This window comes from Lynx canadensis, chromosome C1, assembly GCF_007474595.2.
Source record: "Lynx canadensis isolate LIC74 chromosome C1, mLynCan4.pri.v2, whole genome shotgun sequence".
Taxonomy (NCBI): domain Eukaryota; kingdom Metazoa; phylum Chordata; class Mammalia; order Carnivora; family Felidae; genus Lynx; species Lynx canadensis.
The window spans coordinates 104,479,758-104,495,253 of NC_044310.1; the positions used below are offsets into that span (position 1 = coordinate 104,479,758).

General features: G+C 45.9%; 1 protein-coding gene across 2 annotated transcripts; it reads right to left on the bottom strand.

Moving 5' to 3' along the window:
* Positions 1-10,054: 10,054 nt before the first annotated feature.
* SF3B4 (splicing factor 3b subunit 4) lies at positions 10,055-14,762 on the bottom strand. Of its 2 annotated transcripts, none has more exons than XM_030326251.1 (6): positions 14,685-14,762; positions 14,093-14,221; positions 13,084-13,626; positions 12,566-12,754; positions 10,697-10,870; positions 10,055-10,487 (listed from the first exon to the last, which is right to left on the bottom strand). In XM_030326251.1, the coding sequence occupies exons 1-6, from the start codon at positions 14,716-14,718 to the stop codon at positions 10,300-10,302; spliced, it is 1,257 nt and encodes a 418-aa protein (XP_030182111.1). In that variant the 5' UTR covers positions 14,719-14,762; the 3' UTR covers positions 10,055-10,299. The 2 variants fall into 2 exon arrangements, with proteins under 2 accessions (XP_030182111.1, XP_030182110.1); XM_030326250.1 differs by having other exon boundaries at positions 12,548-12,754.
* Between the last annotated feature and the right edge of the window lie 734 nt (positions 14,763-15,496).

Sequence of the window (15,496 nt, forward strand, 5' to 3'; positions counted from 1 at the left end):
ACACTCCCCACGCTCCGGCCCCGCCTCCGCCCGCCTCCTCCCTCCCCCCAACCCCCCAGCGCCACCGAGCACCGGGAGAGACCATTGTTGGGGGGGTGGGGAGCGGCAGAAGAAAAGAGGATGGGGAGGGCCTCAGGGCACCGGGGAGCAACGATGAAGCAGCAGAGGGGACTGTCACAGGCACAGCTGGAGATAACACACACAGCCCTTCCCAGCCCGTTCCGAATAAAAGATGAAAGGAACTAAGGCAAGAATACTGTCAGGGAGACAAGTGGGAAGGCAGAAAGGGAGGTGGGGAACGAGGCAGACCCTTTCTCAGCGCCCCATCCCTAGTAGGGCAGGACTCACAAATTTGAGGGCTTCTCTGCCTCCAAAGCACCCTCCTTTTTCCCTTTCTCCTCTACTCCCAGCCAAACCTCTTTCCCACAGCCCTCTTCCAGATCCAGAGTGCTCAGAATCCGAGTTTACCTGGCCATTTTAGAGAACGCCGGAATAACAAAGTTTTTAATCCTGAACTGTCAAGAGGTGAGACTCCTGGATCCCTGCCATCTTTTTCCAGAACTAGAAACAGTCCTGGTTATTTACTGCCAGTGCAGACCTCCCATCCTCCATTCAGTTGGTAGCAGCAGAGGTGAGTGGGGGACGAAGCTGAGCGGGATTTACAGGCCTTACCTTCTATTAATTTGCTCCAATGACTCAAAGAGGGACTCCCTCCCTCAATGCTCTATCCAATTTCTTTTACTACACACACACACAAACACACACACACACACACACAAACACACACACCTGCTTCTGGGGCAGGAAGGATTGAACTAGTTTCAGTTCTTTGCTTTGCCCCTGTACCAACAACCTGGGCTCAGAGATCCAAGACATCCCGCTAGGTGATTGACCCTGCTTCAGAGGTGAGGGGAGCTGGGTGGTTTGGGGATATACATACTGAATGTGTCTCCCTATTCTAGGTAAGGGCTTAGGGTACTCTGGACAGTGCACTGACCTGGGTTCTCACTTCCATAAGCTGTGGGCTCAAGTTCTCTACCTCTCTGAACCTCAGTTTTCTCATCTGGAAAGTGCCAGGCTTGCACTAGAGGCTGTATCAGCTCCCTTTCAGATTTAATAGTGTGTGATTCTACTTTGATAAAAATGGAGGCTTCAGAATGCTGGAATATGTTACATGAAGAGGCCTGGCGGGCCGTGTCCCAAGAGAGCTCGCAGGTGGCGTTTGCAGTGTTGAATTTACCACTAACTTTTAGACTTGTTTCAGTCTAAAAACAAGAAACCAGTTCAAAAGGCAAAGTGTTTATTTCATATCACAGAATTGCAATTCAGGGCACATAGTTTAGGTTGAAACCCAAATAGTGTCCCAATTACAGGAAGTGGGCTCAGGGTTTTTATTGAGGAAAAAGAGGAAGATTAGGTAAGTTTTTTAAAAAGAGGTTCATCGGTGCTGATGAGCTGGGCTAAATTTGTACTTCCTTGACTGGTCGGGAGAAGTGGTGACCAGGCAAAAGTTCACTTTTTTCAGTTTTTTCAAAGAAGATTTTCTCATTCTCGTGGACATCTTGGAATATTGGCAATTCGGCCCAGGTTTGAACGTTTAGAAAACAAGATGTGCAAGGAATTTCCTCTGAAATGGCTGTTCTGACTTAATTATTAAAAAAAAAAAAAAAAGGCTATACTTACGTCATTTCTCATAGGGATGTGGGCCTGGGTTTCACAGACTTCAAAACTATATCTTGGAAATACCTATTTGTGCCAACGAAGTTTACAATTTACTGAAACATAAAGCCATAATACATACGTATTCATTTACCATGAGAAATCATCCGTTGCTCAGACTCACATCCAGTGCATTCTCTTCTTTAAGCCAAATCAGAATCAGAATGTCAACATATAGATGCACAATGACATAACCGAACAGGAATATTTTTATCTTTAATGGCATCTGGCCATGCCCAGGAAGGAGCTGTGCCAATGGGTTCAGAAAACTCTTCTTGGCTACAGTTCTCCACTCCCCTCTCTATGTATGGGCAGCCTTGCCAATCCTCCTGGACTACTCTCATTCTGTTGGCTAAAGCACTCTTTCCAGGATGGTACTTGGAAAGGCTATGCCTGTGTGAGCCTCAGCGACTCTCCCTTCACTAGATTTCCATTGCTGACCCCTCTTCAGGTTGATACATTCTTTATTTAAATATGTTAATATTTTCAATTAGGTTACAGCCAAGCCTTGCTGGCAGGGAGCCGGTTTTTCTCTTTAAGGTGACTTTGCATACTCTCCACTTATCCCTTACTTGCTAAAATAGAAATCTGTAATCTTAGAGAGAAAGGTTGTATATGTTTTTCCAATGCTGAGGAAAGACTTCATCATTTTTTCCAGGAACCACAGACCCATGCAGCTCACCAGCTGCTTCACTGTCCCCTTTGCTGGGTCCATTAACATAAGAATTCCTAGGGGATCAGTCCTGGCCCCTTTCCCCCTTCCACCTTACTCTATTCTCCCTTGTCACCTCAGGTAATCCCATGCCTTTCGTACTGTCTATGTGGTGACGATTCCCACATTTATGTCTCCAGTGCAGACCTTTCTACCAAGCCCAAACTCAAAATCTCCACCTGTCAACTCAGTATCACCACATGGATATCTCATCAGCGTCTCTAATGTAACACCCAGAAATAAACTTCAGACTGAGGTCTTTCTCAACTCTTCATCAAGGTGTTCAGGCCAGAAACCTTGCAGTTGCCCTGTTTCCTTTCTTGCTCTTATCAAGCCTTGTCAGCCCTACTTCAAAACATGTTCTAAATCTACCACTTCTCTACCACTGTCCCCTAGTCTAAGCCACCATCATCTCTGTCCTTTGCCACAATAGCCTCTTAACTGATTTCCCTACTTCCAATCTTCCTCTGCCCATTATTCTCAGTCGTCAGGAGGATCCTCTAAATCAAACCTGATTTAGCAGATACTCTCTCCCTAGAGAAATTAGTGCATATGTCCCACAAAAAAAAAAAAAAAAAAAGACAGGTACAGGCAAAAAAAAAAAAAAAAAAGGTACAGGGGCGCCTAGGTGGCTCAGTCAGTTGAGCGTACAACTTTGGTTCAGGTCATGAATGTGCAGTTCATGAGTTCAAGCCCTGCATCAGGCTCACTGCTGTCAGCATAGAGCCCTATTGGGGTCCTCTGTCCCCACCTCTCTCTCTGCCCCTCCCCAGCTCCCACTCTCTCTCTCCCTCAAAAATAAATAAACATTTTTTAAAAAGACAGGTACAAGTATTTTCATAGCAGCTTCATTCATAAGATTCAAAAACGTCAAATGCCTATCAGCCAAAGAATGGTTACATTTAGATAAACAAATCGTGGTATATTCATATAAGGAATACTATTTGACAAATTTTTAAGAGACCGAACTACTGTATACAACAAGATAAAAAGATCTCACAAACAAAATATTGAGTATAAGAAGCTGGACCAAAAGGAGTACATACTCTATGAACCCATTTGTATACAGTGCAAAGGAAAAGCAAACTTATCTACAGTGATGAAGAAAAGAGAGGCTACCACCAGGAAGTGGAAATTGACTGTGAAGGGGCACAAGGGAGCCCTCTGGGTGCTGGAAATGTGCCAACATCTTGATGATATAAGGTTAAAAGGGTGCATACATATATAAAAATTCACTCCCGACCTAGGTGTTTTTCTGAACATGTTAAACTGCAATTTTCAGGAAAAGTTTTAATGAGATTTTACCACTCCCCTTTCTTTAAATCCTCCAATGCCTTCCCATTGTACTAAGAATTAAATCCAAACTTCTAATCAAGGCCTAAAAGGCCTTGTGGGATCTGGCCCCTGCCTGCCTCCCCAACCCTCTTCCTTGAATCTCTTCAGCCTCCCTGGTCTCCTGCTACAGCTCCAGCATGCCCACTGCAAATCCATCAGAGGACCTTAGCACTTGCAGTCCTGCTGCCTGGAAATCCCTTCTCCCAGATCTTTGCCTTACCATTCAGGTCTCCACTCAAAAGTCACCCTTCAGAAGCAAAAATAATATAAAAACAGGGAGGGGGACGAAACATAAGAGACTCTTAAATATGGAGAACAAACAGAGGGTTCCTGGAGGGGTTGTGGGAGGGGGGATGGGCTGAATGGGTAAGGGGCACTAAGGAATCTACTCCTAAAATCATTGTGGCACTATATGCTAGCTAACTTGGATGTAAATTAAAAAATAATAAATAAATAAATAAATAAATAAATAAATATTAAATTTTTTTAAAAAGTCACCCTTCAGATGACTCTCCCTACTTCCCAGGCAGTATCCTATCACCCTGCCTTATTTTTTTTTTTACAAGATATCTCTATCTAAAATTATTATTTGTTTACTTTTTTATTTTTTGCCTTCTCCTACTTAGATTGTCATTTCTAAAGGAATAAGGACCTCATCTGACATATTTACTGCTATATCCCCAATATATACTTAATTTCATTAAGTAAACAATGAAATATTATTCCAAATAAGTTCAATTTTATTACCTTTAGTATATATGATAAATTTCTGCTTACTCCCATTAAATATAAGTGTTGAACTAGTAGGTAAATAATTTGTTTCAAAGAATATAATTTAATTACCTACTAAGAGTTGCCCCATTTTTAGTCTAGAATTATTCCTATCCCTAGACTCAGCTCTTCTCCACAATGGCTTATATTAAGTGTGGAAATAAGACTATGGCCCAGGAGGTGATAAGTGGGTATGTGGTAATGATGGTTAGCCTCATTAGAGCGTTTACCTGACTTGAGCACTTTTCTCACTACTTTACATTGATGAACTCACCCCACCTCCACATTAACCCTATGAGATGGTCACCATTTACAGATGATGAGACTGAGGTACTGGATGGTTAAGTAACTTGATATGATCACACAACTCAGAAGTGGCAAAACTAAAAATGGAACCCAGGCAATATAGATTCAGAGACCTAATGCTTTTTTAATACATCCATTTAAAGTATGTAGTTGTGTAGCGCCTGGGTGGCTCAGTCGGTTAAGCCTCTGACTCTTGGTTTCAGCTCAGGTCATGATCTTGTGGTTTGTGAGATCGAGCCCCAAGTCAGGCTCTGTGCTGGCAGCACAGAACCTGCTTGGGATTCTCTCTCCTCTCTCTCTCTCTCTCTCTCTCTGCCCTTCCCCTGCTTGAGCTCTCTCTCTCTCAAAAATAAATAGACATTTTTAAAAATTAAAAATTAAAAAATGAAATATACAGTTCTATGAGTTTTAACAAAAGTATATGCCCATGTAAGCACCTCCTTGATCAAGATAAAGAACATTTCCTTTGCCCCCCAAAATTCCCTTGCCCCTGCAGTCAATATCCCCATCCCTGGCAATTACTGATCTCCTTTTGGTCACCATACATTAGATTTGTCTTTTCTAGGGGTGCCTAGGTAGCTCAGTCAGTTAAGCATCCAACTTTGACTCAGGTCATGATCTTGCAGTTTGTGGGTTTGAGCCCCATGTCAGGCTCTGTGCTGACAGCTCAGAGCTTGGAGCTTGTTTCGGATTCTGTGTCTCCCTCTCTGTCTGCTCCTCCCCAGCTTGTGCTCTGTCTCTGTCTCTGTCTCTCTCTCAAAAATAAATAAACATTAAAAAAAATTTAAGATTTGTCTTAGACTAGAGCTTCATTTAAGTAGATTCATACAGTATATAGGTCTCTGGCTTTTAGAGCTTTCCAGGTGTTTTAATCACTGCCTTATAAAGCTTCCTAGTGTAGCTTCTTTGCCCAGTTACCCATCAGCCAACCCCCTGTATTCTATCACTGCTTCTACCCACCACACTCTAAGCACAGGAGATTGTCAAGATGGGGAAACTGAGGGACAAAATGGGGTCAATGATAGCACTTCTAAGATACCATAAAGTTCCAGTGAGAGATGCTAACAATTGAAGCAAAAAAAGCATAAAAAAAGCTCCTATCCTTTAGGAGTTTATAACCCAGTTAAAGAGGGATTATCTTATAAGAAAGCTGGTTAATAGCAAAGGAAAACATTCATTCATTCAACAAGTATCTATTCAGTAAATATAGTATAACATGACTATGCAACTGGCTCTAGAATTCATGCAGATCTTCGTTCAAGTATTCCATCTATCATTTCGTAGCATGTGACCTTGGTCAAATAACTTAATATCCATTTCCAGATCTTAAAATGGGGGTAATAACAAAACCTACCTCGGGGGGTTGTTACAAGGATTAACTGAGATAAACATTTAGTACAGTATTAAACACTTAGTACTGGCATATTAGCAAGAGTTCAGTAAACATTAGCTGTTACTATTTTTACAATTATTATATATGCCAGGCATCTCAGGTACTCTCGGGAGATAGATTAATAGAATGAGATTCCTTCAGGGTTCTTGAAGAGATTCAGTGTAATACAAGGATACTTAGATTGGGATCTATGAACCTTATGTAATTTTTGCTTCAGGATATTGGAAATACAGGCATGTATGTATTTTTCTTGGATAGGGTCCACAGTTTTTGTCATGTTCTCAAAGGGCTGTCTGGGGCCCACAAAACATTAAGGACCAATGGTCCCACGCATTCTCAATGGGAGTGGTATCCCCCCCCTAAAGGGGACAAAAACTGGCTTGGGGAGCAGGAATCTTAGATATTACAATGGTTTGTGTCCCTCCAAAGGGCCCTAGTACATAAAAAGATATAGAGCACAGGGGCGCCTGGGTGGCTCAGCGGGTTAAGTGTCCGACTTCAGTTCAGGTCATGATCTCACCATTGGAGAGTTCGAGCCCCACATCGGGCTCGGTGCCGACAGCTCAGAGCCTGGAACCTCCCTCTCTCTGCCCTCCTCCACTTTTAAATAAAAATTTAGAGAAAAAGACATATATAGCATATCTGTGATTTAAAATTTCATGCGGGGGTAGGGGGCAATTTGAAAACAATGTCTCCAGCCGTGGTGGTAGAGGGGCAATGATTAAAAAAAAAAAAAGTGGAAAAACCCTGGTTTAGTGAATAACAAACAGATGTGTGAACTGAAGTACTAAAATGTACCAGCAATACTGGGCCTGCACAGAGAACCGCTGAGCACCAGTATCTGCAGGAGCCAGGGGCGGGAGAGCTGGAGGAGAGTCTGGGGGAGTCAACCTCATTGACTGGAGGAGGCACTCAAAAATTAGTGTTGAATGAGTGAAAGCTCCGAGATTCTGCGAATGAATGCCTGAGGAAATAGTGGTTCCAAAGAGAGACGTGGGGAATTCAGCAAAGGCACTAATTTACTCCTCAACGGTGTGAATTCATCAACATGCTATCAGATAAGAGCCAAAAATACCACACAGGAGCTTATATGAAAAAACACGCTAGAAATCTTCAGCATAAGGGTAACAGTCCTTGAAGTCCTCACCAAGGATCAGTTAGAAGTCAGTTCATTTGATAGATGCCATGGAGGCAGAAAGGACACAGGGACTGAGACAAAGCCTGCTACCACCTGGGGCTGGGGGAGTACTGGCTGCGGGCACCTGGGCTCGGAGCCAGCGACCAACTATGCTAGGTCCCAAGTGCCTCGGCTTATGACCACATCAAAGTAACTGCACAGCAGTGCTGTTTGAAATGAAGTCAATTAAGCCCATTACGATTTAGAAGCCTGGCATCCTTAGCCATTCATTGTGTGAAATGATCACGTGGAATCTTCCCCAAGTTTTGACAAATGCCCACTAGGTGACCCCACTTGCCTGTGCCACAATTCACCTGAAAGTCAACATATGCCAAACCTAATTTACCATTTCCATCCCAACTCCCGGGAAATTCTTCCTGCTGCATGCTCTCATCCTGATTCCACTCTCCCTTTCCTCCACTATATCCAATCTAACACCTCACCCTATTCTTTTGCCTTCTAGAATACCTCCCAAGTGCATCCCCTCCTCTCCATCGGGCTTCTGTCACAGCCCTCGAGGACTGCATCTCTCCCTAAATTACTGCTGAATGCCCTGCTGGGCTCCTTGCCCGGTCTTCTCCCTCAGATCTTTTCCCCCCACTACCACAGTTCTAACGCAAATCAGTCACTCCCTTGCTCAAATCCTCCCTGTGGCTTTCCCTCATGGATAGCAGCTTCCCAGCCAGTGTGCCCTGCCAGTGGTGCTCGGATGGCAATTCTCTCAGCACTCCGGGCCGCTAAGCAGATCCCAGGACGGCTAGAATTCCTGAGCCAATAGCTTCCAGCCCGAAGCAGCCTCCTCCCTTTGCCTCAGTGTGCTGTTTCGAATGGTTCTGGGCCACAGGAGAAAGGGCAGAGAAGTCCTATCAACAGGAGCTCCCCAGCTAGCTCCAATGCCATGCAGCTCTAGTGGATCACTTGTAGTGCTGTTGACCAATCTCGGCTTCTGCTCGGGAGCATCCAGTCCACCAGGAGGGAACTTCCCCTTCTTCGCCCGGGAAACATCTACCCTTCCTTTGACATTACATCTGAACTTATCACTCTTTTTTCTGGAAGTTTTCTCGGATTTTTCATGCCAGGATACCCTTCCTCACGCTCCCAGAATATTTTGTGTAGTAATAATGGCACGTGTCAGCCCACTGCCTTGGTAACACCAGAACAGAAGCACTCTGCACATCTCTGTATCATTCAGCTGCCACTGGCAGGTCTTATAGGTACCACATCACGTGAGTAAGAATGGTGCAAGAGAGGGGTGCCTGGGTGGCTCAGTCGGTTAAACATCCGACTTTGGCTCAGGTCATGATCTCACAGTTCGTAGGTTTGAGCCCCACATCGGGCTCTGTGCTGATAGCTCAGAGTCTGGAGCCTGCTTCGGATTCTGTGTCTCCCTCTCTCTCTGCCCCTCCCCAGCTCACACTCTGTCGTCTCTCCCTCTCTCAAAAATAAATAAACATTGGGGCGCCTGGGTGGCGCAGTCGGTTAAGCGTCCGACTTCAGCCAGGTCACGATCTCGCGGTCCGTGAGTTCGAGCCCTGCGTCAGGCTCTGGGCTGATGGCTCAGAGCCTGGAGCCTGTTTCCCATTCTGTGTCTCCCTCTCTCTCTGCCCCTCCCCCGTCCATGCTCTGTCTCTGTCCCAAAAATAAACGTTGAAAAAAAAAATTTTTTTTAATAAATAAATAAACATTAAAAAAAATTTTTTTTAAGAATGGTGCAAGAGAACGAGAGGGCCGGGTGCATCGTTTCTTGCCTAGACATCAGCAAAGTCCATGGTCACACAGACCAGAAAGAGAACTTTAGGAAAGTGGTGACGTAAGAGGATTAAATACAGCAAAGAACAGAAAAGGGGCCATTGGATTTGGTCTAATTACTCAAAGTCTCTGAAGACAGATTTCCATGGGATGGAAGTCAGGTGTGGAAGGACTGAGGAGGAAAAAAATAGGAGTAAGATCCAAATTACTCATTCATGATGTCTGAAGGGAAAGCATGGAAGAAAATGTAGGTTTACCGAGTTCCAACGGTCCCAATTTCAACAGTTTCGCAATTATGTAAGACATGTATGTACATAGTGTCGAAGTAAACCAAGTTTAACATAGTATGCTCAGAGAAATCTAGCTCCCCTCCCCATCCCAGTGTATGAATTTCCTTTTTGGTTTATCTGGTTTTTTTAATGTAAATAAATGCGTATGTTAGATGAGGGAGCATAGGACGTTCTGTTCTGCTTGTTACTTTCTTCCCTTAATGTATCCTGGAGGTCTCTCTAAAACAGTAGGTAGTCTTCTCTCTCCTTTTTACCGCTGCTGTGTAGATTTACCAAGTTATTCAACCAGTCCCTGACCAACAGAGGAGAGCGGTTTCCAACCTACTACCATTACAAGCAGGACTGCAGTGGATGGCTTTGTGCATGTTCCTTCCTGTTTTTGCCAGCATTATCTCCAGGAACTTCACCTCTGTTCTCGCTTCATATTCACAAAAACCCTATGTCACGGGTACTTAGGATTTCCAGCTTATAAGCTAAATGTAAGCCTTAAAACATAGAATAAGCATGCTCCCTCCTACCTTACCATTCTTTTCCCAATATACTGATGTCTCTTCTTAGAGAAAACAGAGAAGTTATTTTGCCGAGGAAAAGAGCACAAAGAATAAACAAGGAGTTTAATTTTATTTTCTCTGTGCATTTGCAAAACACTTAGGACCAACATAAAAAAAAAACAAAAAACAAAAAAAACCTCCTGTGAAAAGAATTACACTTAAAAAAAAAAAAAAAAAAAAAAAAAAGGCCTGAGAGGGATTAGTGCCTTAGCCCTAAGGAGCTACAGCAACTCGGATTGGTCCAAGGATTTGAAAAAATATTGGGAAGATAGAACAGGAGGCAAGAGAATGAGAAATTACTGAGGAAGAGGGCCTCGAAGTGGGCCACGAGGGGGAACTGGAGGCCGGGGGGTGGGTCTGGGTGGAGGCAGGGGGCCCCGCTGGTAGCCGTAGGGTGGGGGTCGTGGAGGCCCAGTGTACCCGTGAGGAGGCATCAGTGGAGGAGGCCCACGCATCCCATGTGGAGGCATAGGACCTGGGTGACCTGCACACAAAAAAAGAAAAGTTGACTGACTTCAGCAACAGTTGGGAAACAGGTACTAGTTGATGTTGGGAGAATGTACAGAGAAGACTGGCAGGGACATCAGGAGCAGAAATGTAAATAAAAGAAAGGGCAGGGGACAGGAGTGTGACAAAAGAAGCTGCAAGAGTATGACATTTGAGGATTGGGGGGGGTGGCTGGATCCTACTCACCCATGGGAGATCCAAACGGAGGCCCTCGAGGGGGCATGCCCATTGGAGGAGGTCCGGGATGAGGCATTCCAGGGGGTGGTCGGGGTGGCGGCTGCCCCCCAGAGCCTGGGGGCCCGGCATGGGGGTGTCCTAAGCCGTGAGGGCCATGGTGAGCCAGCTGCATCTGAGACATCCCTATGAGAAAAAACAGAAAGAGGAGACAAAAGGCATACAAAAAGCAAAGAAAAAGAGAACAAAATAGAGAAAGACATGATGTCAGGAAAAGAAGAGTATGGAAAATAGGGCTGGTACAAAGTGCCCTTATCCTCAACCCCATTCCAAGGTTACAAACAAATCAACTACCAACCCACCCACCTTGCTCCTTCCATGACTTTCACAGTATCACGGTGCTGCAGAAGTATGTAATGAGCAGAGTGACGACAGGATTTGGGAAGGTAGCAGAGACACTGTCTGAGCAAAGATCTAATTCTAAAGAGTAAGTAAGAATTTTTCAAGTGGACAACAAAGTAGACTAGAGCATCCCAGGCAGGACATCAGCATGCGCCAATCACAGAGCCATCAAACAGCACAGTATGTTTGGGGAAAACCAGTAACTCAGAGAAATGCAGAGCAGCAGCATGTAGTCATGGGAGTAATGAACAGGCACCAGATCATGAAAAGCCTAGAATGCCACGGTGATAAGTTTGAGTTTCACTCTGTAGATAAAAAGGAGCAACAAAAGAATTTTGAGCAAGGGTATGTGAGCATCTGTGTTTTAGAATTACTCTATGCGAGTGGATCAAAGATTGAGAAACTGGAGGCAAAGCATGAGAAAATTACTACAGTAAATCAGGTGTGAAATAATCAGTACAAGAGGGCCTGAACTAGGGCACTGGCAGTGGGGCCAATGCCAGAGATATTAATAAGACTTGGTATCTAGAGTGGGGTGACAGGAAATGGTTTAAAATGGCTCTCAGATTTCTCAATTAAGCATTTGAAAACAAAGAATACTAGAGGAAGAACAGGTTTGAAGACAGGGGTAGAAAAGTGGAGAGGTCCATCACACAGCAAGATTAAGGGTCACAGACCAGAGACACTTATCTAGGAGGCATCAGTGTACAAGTAATGGAGCCATGTGGAGAAGAGAACCGAATATAAAAACCTAGCTACGTGGGGAGAAAAAGAAGCCTATTAAGGTGACTGAGACTGAGGAGTCAGAGACAGATGAAGAATCCAATAAAACCAAGAGACAAGATTTTCAAACAGGACAACATGCCCAATTTCAAGTATACCAAAGGGCAAACCAGATAAAGAATGGAAGCATCCCCTAGATTTGGCAATTAGGTCACTGCTTTAGGGTAGAAATCAGAGAAGAAAAATGAAGTAAGTTAAAGGGAAGGGCGCCTGGGTGGCTCAGTCAGTTAAGCATCCGACTTGGGCCCAGGTCATGATCTCACTGTTTGTGAGTTTGAGCCCCACGTCGGGCTCTGTGCTGACAGCTTGGAGCCTGGAGCCTGCTTCAGATTCTGTGTCTCCCTCTCTCTCTCTCGGCCCCTCCCCGCTTGTACTCTGTCTCTCTCTCTCTCTCTCAAAAATAAATAAAACGTTAAAAAAAAATTTTTTTTAAGTGAAAGGAAAAAAAAATCAAGTACAGTTATACTCTCTGGAAAAACTTACATCAGAAAAAGGAAACAGGATGATAGTTGTTAAAGTAAACAGAGAACAGTATTTTGTGTTTTATATGAAAAACTGAAGAAAATTTGAGCTCTGGGGCTATTATTATCACTGTTGAGGGACAAGGACAGGAGCATAAGTGGCAGTAAAGCTCCTCTGCCAAGGCCATCCCTCCCTTTCCCAGCAAAGAATACCCACCTGGATGGGGCATCCCACCTGGTGGGAATGGGTGAGGATGTGAGTGTCCATGTCCAGGATGTCCAGCCCCTGGGGTTCCCGCTGATGGTGGGCCATGTCCTCCAGCCCCAGGAGGCATAGGTGGCGGGGGCATGGCTGGGGGTATCCCGGGTGGAAGGGCTCCAGGAGGCGGCACTGGGGGTGGGAAGGACCCAGGAGGAGGCATGCCTATAGAGGAAATGGAAGAAAAGTTAATGACAGGGAGGAGAGAATGTCTGTAGAGCCTGTTCCATTTGGCCTCTTCAGGCAGGAAAAGCTGTTTCCCCTCCTCCCAGCTCTTCAAAGTCAGAAGCAATACTAGACAAGTCTGAACAACAACTTCAACCTCCTGGAGAAACTCAACAGCCTTCTTCCCCACCACGACTATCACCCCTCAATCCCTCTTTCTTCACCTACTGACTCCACATCCCCCTTCATCAGGTCCTTTGTCCTTCCTCCTGCTCCACCACCACCATACCCCAAACACAAGACAAAAGTATTTTGAATAAAAGCATTACCTGGTGGAGGAAGCCCAGACCCCAGTGATGACACCACAGGATTGGGGGCAGAAGGAGGAGGAGGTGCGTCTGCAAACAGCTGATGAGGGCGGTCGGCCTGGGAGAGGGGGTTCTGGGCTGCCAGAAGTCTTTCAGCTGCAGAGCCATGGCGCTCGCCCTTGGAGTCCTTCTTGAAGGCATAGGACACAGTGATAGGGCGGTTACAGAGATACTGCCCATTCATGGCCTCGATAGCTGCATCCGAAGCATCAAATGAAGCAAAATTAATAAAGGCATAACCTTTGGAGTTGCCTGTGTCAGGGTCCCGCATAATTTTGGGGGTTTGTAAGATGACCCCAAAGGCGCTGAAAGTATCATAAAGCAGCTTCTCATCAATCTCTGGGTCCAGGTTGCCAATGAAAATGTTGGCCCCCACATCCAGGTTCTTGTTGTGAGCTGAAGCTTTGTTCACCCGTATTGGTTTCCCATAGAGTTTGATCATGTTCATGATCTTAATCGCATAGTCAGCATCTTCCTCACTCAAGAATTCCACAAAGCCATAGCCTGGGAAGTAAAAGAGCGGAGATTAACAACTTAAGTGATTCAAAATGGGGTATAACTCATTCACCTTCCAAACCACAAGAAATAACGACTTTGTTTCCATTGGGAATGGTTCCAGAAACAAGCTGTGGGCTACGCTTAAAAGAATCTGCAGGGGCTCCTGGTGGCTCAGTCGGTTAAGCATCCAACTCTTGATTTTGGCTTAGGTCATGATCTCAGGTTCATGAGTTTAAGCCCCACACTGGGCTCTGTGCTGACAGTGTGGATGGAGCCTGCTTAGGACTCTCCTTCTCTTTCTGTCCCTCCCCTGTTCATGCTGGCTCGCACTCTCTATCTCTCAAAATGAAAAAAAAAAAAAAAGAATCTGCAGAGAATTCATTCCAAAACATCTATAAATAAATACTGCTGGAGCCCTCCACCAGCAGTTTGTCCCCTCAATACATAAACGCACCTCTTGTCATGTACTCACCTTGGTGCTGACCTGTGACTCTATCCTTTGGCATGTGGGTGTTGACTACTGGCCCTGCCTGGAGAAATAGCTCCCACAGCAGTGGTTCGCTAACCTTCTCGTCCAGGCCTCCCACGTAGACAGTGGCATCTAGAGGATGGAAGCAGGTTAGGCCAAGTATGAAAGAATGACAGGAAGGAGATGACAGGCGGAGGAATTGGGAGTGGAGATGGAGTATAGGAGCAAAAAGAAAAAAAGAAAATTCGGTTAAACTCTTACACCTCCCTTTCCAGGAACTAAAAAGCCTTCCGAAAGCTAAAGGTTCTGCTACAAATTCTCTTGGTGAATTGTTTTGTTTTTGGTTTGGCTTTTGTTTTTTGTGGGGTTTTTTTGGGTTTTTTTTGAATGGAAAGGGAGAAGGGAATGGGCACAGACAGCACCACCCCTACAGGCCTCAGCCTACACTCGGCCACCCTCCCTCCGGCAGGCACGGGGGCCGGTCTCGCGCCCTCCAGGGGGGGTCCGATCGCCTGCACAGGCGAAAACACTGCTGGCCCTAGTCGATGCCTGCCAGCCCCCGTGGGCCTATTCCGGGTTCATCCCCTCCAATCACCCTGGTTCCGCTCGGAAATCGGCCCGGCCGCCATGGCGAAAGAGCTCCCGCCGTCTCCAGGCAGCGGTCCCGCCTTCTGAACTCTACTTCCACTTCCGAGGCGAACGCGGACGTGAGGGCAGTGGGCAGGGCCGCGGCGGGGGAGGAGCCGGAAGCGGCCGCGGCCATCTTAGGAACAGCGGAGACTTCCCGCGATTCGGTGGGCCGCCTCCCATCAATGGCCCTGCGAGGAAGTGCTCTTGCGGGCGGTGAAAGCGAGGGAGGCGGGATGCAAATGCTCAGACCCTCTTAAGGCAGTACTGGACGCTAAAGGATCACACTGCTCCCAAAAATGGAAATTCAAAAGCTGAAAGAACAAAACTTTACTTTTTTATATTTTGTTGCCAAACGATCCTTCTTTGTTCTCCAGAGGAGGGTGTCCTGAGGACCCCTACCCCCCCCCCCCAGGGATTCTGCTGCCTTAAGACGCGGAGGCAGCTCCCACCCCGGCCCACAACCCTCGGACAGAGGACAGCGGTGGCCTCAGCCCCAGCCTGGGCTTGAGGTGTTTGGTTTTCCTTCATGGGAAAGAAGCGGAACGTCTAACTCACCTAGTCCTATTGCGTGGGGGTGGGGGTGAGGGCTCCTGACGGGAACCTGGGGCTCCGAAATGGAGAGTGGCCAAAGCTGAGGAGTAGTTGACATTGAAGCCCAGAGGCCTCAGTTTCTACCTTCAGAACACACTGGGCCCGGCAACAACGTCTTGGTGTGCTTTTGGCCCGTCTGCTCCTTCCCGTCTGGGAACCCTTCTCCCAATCGCATGTGGACTTCAC

Excerpts from the sequence above, each read along its gene's own strand:
- SF3B4 (XM_030326250.1), bottom strand. The coding sequence starts at position 14,718 with ATGGCGGCCGGGCCGATTTCCGAGCGGAACCAGG. Across the intron at positions 10,871-12,547 it reads AGGTGGGATGCCCCATCCAG|GGATGTCTCAGATGCAGCTG; the intron begins GTGGGTATTCTT and ends TTTTTCTCATAG. Across the intron at positions 10,488-10,696 it reads TCCGTTTGGATCTCCCATGG|GTCACCCAGGTCCTATGCCT; the intron begins GTGAGTAGGATC and ends TTTTGTGTGCAG.